The 8072-nt window shown below is 42.3% G+C and overlaps 1 protein-coding gene across 1 annotated transcript; it reads left to right on the top strand.

Moving 5' to 3' along the window:
- Positions 1 to 449: 449 nt before the first annotated feature.
- LOC109472439 (mitochondrial-processing peptidase subunit beta-like) lies at positions 450 to 7464 on the top strand. The gene is made up of 13 exons (XM_019772224.1): positions 450 to 547; positions 1169 to 1384; positions 1818 to 1947; positions 2281 to 2479; positions 2641 to 2720; positions 3254 to 3369; positions 3829 to 3882; positions 4041 to 4091; positions 4458 to 4591; positions 5410 to 5475; positions 6016 to 6190; positions 6642 to 6717; positions 7254 to 7464. Exons 1-13 carry the CDS (start codon positions 482 to 484, stop codon positions 7316 to 7318), a joined length of 1428 nt encoding a protein of 475 aa, XP_019627783.1. The 5' UTR covers positions 450 to 481; the 3' UTR covers positions 7319 to 7464.
- The last annotated feature ends 608 nt before the right edge of the window (positions 7465 to 8072 follow it).

The raw sequence follows: 8072 nt of genomic DNA, 5'->3' as shown, positions 1-8072 counted from the left end.
GTGTCCTGAATATTGTACTGATGAGTACTGTAGAAAACTATATCTAGTACGTTAAAATATATATTCTAACGTTTTGCTTTGTATCTAATGGTCTCACTTACCTTACAACTATTAAAGCAGCCACGTAGCTCTTGAAAATTGTCATGATCTAGGATCCGACGCAAATACGGTAGCCAACGCTTTAGTACTCTCCAAGCAGAGGTTTGGGTTTTGGCTTATTTTTGACGTATTTTTAGGCTTTTTTTATCGGGGTTTCTTTGTTGCACTGGAATGTCATGGGTTGGCATAAAAAAAATTCCAGTGCAAAAAAAGAAACCCCAACAAAAAAAGCCTAAAACACGCCAAATATAAGCCAAACCTCTGCTTGGAGAGTACGCTTTACTCCCGTGACGAACTCCGCGGATAAAATCTTCCGCACGCTATTCTGAGCCTGCGCTCTACGGAGCTTACTCAGATAACCCCATATTGTCAGTTCTCCAAGATGGCCGCCGGTCTGTGCCGTGTTTCGCTGCTTCGACTTTCAAGAACGCTTTCTCCCGGAGCAAATGTAAGTCTTGGGAAAGTCTTTTGTTATCCAGCCCGTACACTACTCTTCTTTGTTACCGACATGTGGAGAGGATGTCGAATTTGATTTGGAGCTGGAAATTTGCTCGCAAAGTTCGGTCATTCCAACTCGCCGGTTGTGACATCGCCTGACCTTGCACATGTCCCAAGTCGACGGATTTTAACGGATTCCGGCCGGTTTGATGACAGCTACCCCGTAATCGATCCTAAAATGTGCTTCATATAGTATTTAGTGCTGAATATTGGGTATGGCTGAACGCAAGGTAGTGTAAGAAGACTGCAACACACACAGTTAGTACCGCCGCCCTCCCACAGTACCCCCCTCCCCACAGAGTTTTTGCTAGTGCAGGTTTTTTCTGTACATAATTTTGTACGTGAAGAATGTTGTACCTTGAGTAAATACAAGGGGGTGTATCACCTATTTTTCTAGATATTCTGCATGTATTGAAGTATGTGTACGCAATTTGTTCAACAACTGAACAAGTCCATGACTATGAAACCATTTTAACTCTTTAATACATATATGTAACGTTAATACTAAAAGTTTTGAAAAAGAAAAACTAAGTGATTGATTGTCTTTTCCACAACTCTCCTGTATGTCCAGACATGGCGTTGTGCCTCCACGCGCGCGTCCTACAGCCAGACCCTTCTCAACGTGCCGGAGACTAAGGTGACCACGCTGGACAATGGCTTCCGGGTGGCCAGCGAGGACTCAGGACTGCCCACCTGCACGGTCGGGCTGTGGATCGACGCGGGCAGTAGGTACGAGAACCAGCGTAACAACGGCACCGCTCACTTCCTGGAGCACATGGCATTTAAGGTGGGTCCCCCTTCTTTCATACTGCTTAGCCCAATAGCAACTTTCTATATTGTTTAGACTTTAGATCTAACACTATAAAGTTCTCTCACGTAGAGCTTTCGACCAGTCACTCCGGTTTTCCTCAGTAAACTGACCCAGTAAGGCTTGTCACGTGGCTTCTTTGAAGTGTGACGTCTTCTTTGAAGTGTGACGTCAACACTGGGTCAAAGGTATCTTGAAGATGATGTCGGCCTCCTTCGCATGACAAGCCTCACTGGGTCAGTCTACTGAGGAAGACCAGAGTGACTGGTCAAAAGCTCTAGGTGAGACAACTTTTTTTGTGTTGGATCTAAAGGTATACCCATGCGTCCAAAAGTTCTAATTCCATCCAAGAATAGTAAGAAGTTTACAGTGACACCTTGTGAATGCCAACGTAATGTAATTTCCCCCACAGGGTACAAAGAACCGCTCCCAGATGGACCTAGAGCTGGAGGTAGAGAACATGGGAGCCCACCTGAACGCCTACACCTCACGGGAACAGACTGTCTACTACGCCAAGAGCTTCTCCAGGGACCTGGGAAAAGGTTTGTTTGTTTGTTCGTTTGTCTAATTCTAAGATAGTGGAAAGCAGAGGTAGGCTGCATTGTCAGGAGATGAGAACAGCAAAGATGATGATAAACTCTCTAACTTGTCTAAGACAACGCTTCAATTTTTAAACATTTTTGCAGCCAATAGAGTTACTAGTACATACAAATAGTTACCAGTTGTCAGGTTAAGTGATTTTAGTTATGTACTAAGGAAGCGCATTCCAGTCTCTGACTGTCTGAGGGAAATAGGAGTATCTGTAGCAGTCTTTGTGAAATGGTAGAGCCTTGTAGAAATTTGGGTTGCAATGTCTTTGTCTTTGTTTTTTTCAGCGGTGGATGTCCTGTCTGACATCATCCAGAACAGCACATTGGGTGAGGCTGAGATTGAGCGAGAGCGCGGCGTGATTCTACGCGAGATGCAGGAGGTAGAGACCAACCTACAGGAGGTTGTGTTTGACCACCTCCACGCCACGGCGTACCAGGGCACCGCGCTCGGGCGTACCATCCTTGGACCCACCGAGAACATCAAGTAAGGCACTCTCTTTCTAACATAGTAGAGTTACAGCATCTCAAAGACAGTGCTTTATGTTCTTTATTGCTACGAGGGTCCTCATCACTTTCACATTCACAAAATTGTAATGCTTTCTGTCTGCGCAGTCTGTGTAAAATGTTGTTTTTATCCCTCCACAGGTCTATCAGCCGCCAGGATCTGGTAGACTATATCAGCACTCACTACAAGGGCCCACGGATTGTGCTGGCAGCAGCAGGAGGTAAACATTTGCTTGTTGGTTTATTTATTATTTGCACATACTCGAATTGGCCTGGTGGCCGCTTTTCATTGAGATAACATTTCATTTTACCAATGAATCTGTGTATTAATCTTTATACCATTACACATCTTTTATGAGAGGTCATGGATTTGATTCCTTGGCTGGACATTTTGTTCTTGGAAAAGGCACTTTGCACGACTTTCCTCACTCAACCCAGGTTTTAAAATGGGTAACTGACTTAAGTTGAGAAGGCAATAGGCAGGAGCAGGAGAGTGATGGGCTCTGCCTTCCAATACCGTGCCCTATACACAGTGGATTAACAACCCACTGTCACTATCCAGGAGCTAAGAATTGGAACCTGATACCCGATATAAATCAACCAATTTTGGGACCCCATTACTACCTGTATCCAGGGTTAGATTATACTGCTGCTGTTGTCCCTGCCACAGGGGTCGACAGTTTGAAAAAGGCTATGGGACTACCTTTACCTTTACCTTACCTTACAAACTAGCATTGCTTCTCCCCCACTGCAGGTGTGAACCATGATGAGTTGGTGAAGCTGGCAGACAAGTACTTCGGCCAGCTGAGTATGTCATACGAGGGCCAGGCACCACCCGTCCTGCCACCATGCAGATACACAGGCAGTGAGGTAAGGCTGGAGCAACAGGGGAGCACATTCAGGGATGTTGCATGTATGAGTTCAGTTCAGTTCAACGTCACAGAACAGTTGTTGCTTGAACCTGTTAATGTATACCATGTATTTTAAGTCTTTCTTATAATATTACCCTGTCCCTGTGTTATTGTATGACAGTTGTTATTTTGTGTTGATATACCCTGGTATTACATGTTAAGGACCATGTGAAGAATAGCTGAGAATATTATAAAGCTACATGTAAATTGTGGATCCAAATGAAGTCAAAGTCAAAGGTGACACTCGGAAAAATTGAAAATACTTGTACAAATGTATGTGTACACAGTGAAACCTGCCCAAAAAGACCACTCAGGAGACCAATAAAGTCTGGTCTACAATGTTTAATGCTTGTGTCAATGAGAATAAGTATCATATATTCCAGCTCATTGATGAAAAAATGTTTCTTGTCTTCTACAGATCAGAGTAAGGGATGACAAGATGCCATTTGCCCACATAGCCATGGCTGTGGAGGTAACTACAAATGCCACTTTTCTGAAGCATAGAGTATTATTTTTGCAGATTTCTGCAGTATTCCACACCATTCTCCTTGTTCGAAAACTGAAATAATTCAAGTTTCTTTTACTGCTTGAAGTTATTCCAGAAGAATCAACTTTGTCAATACTTTCCAGGGAGTTGGCTGGTCTCACCCAGACACAATCCCCCTCATGGTGGCCAACACTGTAAGTACTTGTAACATTATTACTGTAGATGTACTGTTGACTTGAGGTCTGCCTCCCCATTACATAGAATAGATAACCAGAACAACAGCAAAAGGAAAAGATGTTAAGTTAACTACCCTTCTGCGTAACATACCAGCTTTGCAGGCATGCGATGTGGCAGCAGCTGGCTATATTACACTGAACAACCTGTTACACCCAAACCCAAACTGCAGGAGTTGTTTGAAGCTTTCTAGTGATGATGCCCCAACTGTACTTGGTAGCAGTGAGTTCCACTCTACTCATAGGAGATTCAAACTCTACCACTCTACATTCTTGGACAAGTTGTGTCAATCACAAATCAAATGTGTGTAAATCTTTGCTGTACAGTTAATAGGCAGCTGGGACCGTTCTTACGGAGGTGGAAACAACCTGTCCAGTAAGCTGGCCCAGGCCGCTGCTGAGGGGAACCTGTGTCACAGCTTCCAGTCCTTCAACACCTGTTATACAGACACTGGGCTCTGGTGAGACATTTCTACAATTATCCACTAAGCTCTGTACATGTTGGCTTACCCAAAACCTGTTACACAGACACTGGCGTCTAGTGAGATATCTCTACAGATATTTACTAAGTGCCATACATGTTGGCGTACCTAAAACTTGTTACATAGACACTGGCTTCTGGTGAGACATCTCTACAATTATTCACTAAGATCCATACATGTTGGTTTACCTAAAACTTGTTATACAGACACTGGGCTCTGGTGAGACATCTCTACAATTATTCACTAAGCTACGTACATGTTGGCTTACCCAAAACTTGTTACATAGACACTGGCTTCTGGTGAGACATCTCTACAATTATTCACTAAGATCCATACATGTTGGTTTACCTAAAACTTGTTATACAGACACTGGGCTCTGGTGAGGCATCTCTACACTTATTCACTAAGATCCATACATGTTGGCTTACCCAAAACCTGTCACACAGACACTGGGCTCTGGTGAGATACATGTATCTCTAGAAATATTCACTAAGTTCCATTGATACATTGTACATGTTGGTTTATAAGATAGACAACTACAGTTTCTTTCTGCAAAGTTATAGTCAACTTCCCTTGTTTTAGATGTGCAACAACATATCTTACTCTTAGATCACCAAATTAACTTCTCTTCCAGCCAATGATGTTTCAGAGGTTGTATTTTAGGTTAGCGTTATTGTCAAAGGAAAGTACCATCTTACAACCAGAATAGCATTGTCCATGTAACATGTAGAAATGAGCATTCAGTACACGCCTAATTATTTCTCTAAGCATGTCTTTCACTGATTTGTACCTTACAGGGGCATCTACTTCGTGTGTGACGGCATGACCATTGAGGATATGACGTACTATGTCCAGGGAGAATGGTAAGTATGGAATAAGATTGCCACCTCTTCTAATGGAAACTGTAGGAGACTGACAATCATAAAGACTTTTATTGAGATATTTATACTTTCCATCCATTGTAGGATGTAATTTAGTTGTGTATATCCCCATGATCATGAAATACAATTCCAATACATTCAGGCTTTTGGGGTGAATGAAAAATAAACAATTTATATCAAGAATACACTGTTACACAAATAGTGCTTACGATTAGTTTTTTTGTTACAACTTATTTTGTGTTTTGCATTCCCATAAACTGCCTAGGTTGGGTTGTGGTGTTTACATAATGAGGGCATAATTCAGATATGCCCGCAAGTCCCCTTTTTTTTAAATAATAAAATCTCCATGTCCGTGACTGGATGAGCATGCCACTGTCAGAGTGTTCTCACAGGGCCAGGGACAGGAGGGAGTGGAAGAGCCTGATACTGGATGCCACCATAGTCCCCGACCCTCAGACATGAGGATGGGACTAGGTAAAGGTAAGGTGAAATCTCTGATTTGTTGTTGCCTGTGTTCCCCAGGATGCGTCTGTGCACGAGTGTGACGGAGGGCGAGGTGCAGCGCGCCAAGAACCTGCTGAAGACCAACATGCTGCTGCAGCTGGACGGATCCACACCCATCTGCGAGGACGTCGGCAGGCAGATGCTCTGCTACGGGCGCAGGATCCCGCTCAACGAGCTGGACGCTCGCATCGACGTACGTAGTCTGCTCATGCTGGTGCCTTATTTTGTGGGGCACATTTCCATCACGTTTCTTTCAGAATTAAAACTGGCAAGAACTTTGTTATTGTGTTAAGAATATTGACATGGTTATCCAGAAACTATGTTGAACTGTCAACAGGCACCCCCCAGGGCACACAATGTGTGGGTATGCATTGGCTTGGAAGATCACAGTTTTTGAATGTTTTTTATGCTATGTTGCAATTTCTCTCCCTGAATATTGTTACACAGTATAGGAACATCTAAGAAGTATCTTTGAAAAACAGGACACAGTAATGCTGTCTAGTTCTTGTATACATGTATTACATTTATTTCATTATTCTTGAAGGAAAATTTTATTTTGGTCATTAGGGAACAAGTTATGGTGAGGTTTGAGATGCAGCTGATAAGCAATGGTTTACATTATTGTCTTCTCTTTTCCTATACAGAGCATTACAGCTGGCACCATCCGTGATGTCTGCACCAAGTACATCTACGACAAATGCCCTGCAGTAGCAGCAGTTGGTAAATACTCCCTCATTCCCTCATAGATTTTGCTTTCCCTTATCTCAAAGATCTATACATTAATGTAAATCTTGCAATATACATCTACAAGTTACTGTAAATCTTGAAATGTACATTGAACCTAAAACACACATGAAAACCTGCAGCGAAACAAAGTCCCTACAGAAATAATTGACGGTATCTCAATCACTTTGGTTCATAAAACATATTTAACCCCTTCATTATAACCTGCATCAAAGAACCTACTATACTAGAGAGGTTTTTGCCAGTGTTTATTTAGAGATCATACCCAGGCCAAAGTCTTGTTGCCTCCTAATCAGGGGTGTCAGAGTATACAGTGCAATTTTACGGAATACAGTGCAATTTTACGTAATACAGTACAAGTAAAATTGCACTGTATACTAGTAAAATTGCACTAATATGATTGTGTTGTATTACACAAAATTGCACTGTATACTAATACTGTTGTACTGTATTCCGTAAAATTGCACTGTATACTCTGGCACCCCTGCTAATTCCACCCTCGTTCCCCCCAGGTCCTGTGGAGCAGCTTCCTGACTACAACCGGCTACGAGGAGGCATGTACTGGCTGCGGTGGTAACAACACACATCGCCTGCCCGGGGAGAGATCAGATTATCCAATAGTATTATCTGTCATTGTTCAAGAAATTTGTCTATGAAATGTCCACTCCAAGTTTGAAGTCTAAATCCTACACCCCATGTAGTGACATCTGCAGAATTTAATAGTTTCGACCATCAAATCTTACATCCTTATAAGCAGTTTTTTCTGTACCTAGCTCAAGTCTTAAATTGTATTACAGTATGGTCAAAGAACTTCACAATACTATGATGCTCGTCTAAAAAGCCATGCTAAACTGTAAAATGTAGGAACAGGTATTCATAAAGGATGTATCACTGAGAATTGAAGTCCCCAACCGTGTTGGTAGAAGTGATGTCTGGAAAACTTATCCTTCATTTTGCAGTGAATTATATATTGGAGATACTTTCCTTAGTTGCTTGGTATCTGAACATACTGTTGTCCATATCAGATTTGTTACGTCTGCTGATGCCACTTGAACTGGAAATAAAAGTTTTATCACTTAACTGCTGTGTCTTTTCTCCATGGTTCACAGTGTGTGTGTGTTTGTGTGTGTGTGTGTACGTGTGTGTGTGTTTGTGTGTGTGTGTGTGTGTGTGTGTGTGTGTGTGTGTGTGTGTGTGTGTGTGTGCAAAGTTTACTAGAGGACTGACTTAGCTTTGCTCAGAAGCAGATATACATGTATATACAGGTCACACCCCTGACAAAATTGTGTTGAATAAACATGTTTGCTTATTCATAGCTTATACGAAAGTTT

This window comes from Branchiostoma belcheri, unplaced genomic scaffold, assembly GCF_001625305.1.
Source record: "Branchiostoma belcheri isolate BF01 breed outbred unplaced genomic scaffold, Haploidv18h27 scaffold10, whole genome shotgun sequence".
In the NCBI taxonomy this organism is placed as follows: Eukaryota; Metazoa; Chordata; class Leptocardii; order Amphioxiformes; family Branchiostomatidae; genus Branchiostoma; species Branchiostoma belcheri.
Note: the sequence above shows the minus strand (reverse complement) of the source record. Positions and strands in the feature narration are given on the sequence as shown.

What these genes read in the sequence shown, in the direction of transcription:
- LOC109472439 (XM_019772224.1), top strand. Translation starts at nt 482, where the DNA reads ATGGCCGCCGGTCTGTGCCGTGTTTCGCTGCTTCGACTTTCAAGAACG. An exon ending in CGCTTTCTCCCGGAGCAAAT is followed by an intron (nt 548 to 1,168) that starts GTAAGTCTTGGG and finishes CTGTATGTCCAG; the next exon opens with ACATGGCGTTGTGCCTCCAC. An exon ending in CCCTGCAGTAGCAGCAGTTG is followed by an intron (nt 6,718 to 7,253) that starts GTAAATACTCCC and finishes CGTTCCCCCCAG; the next exon opens with GTCCTGTGGAGCAGCTTCCT.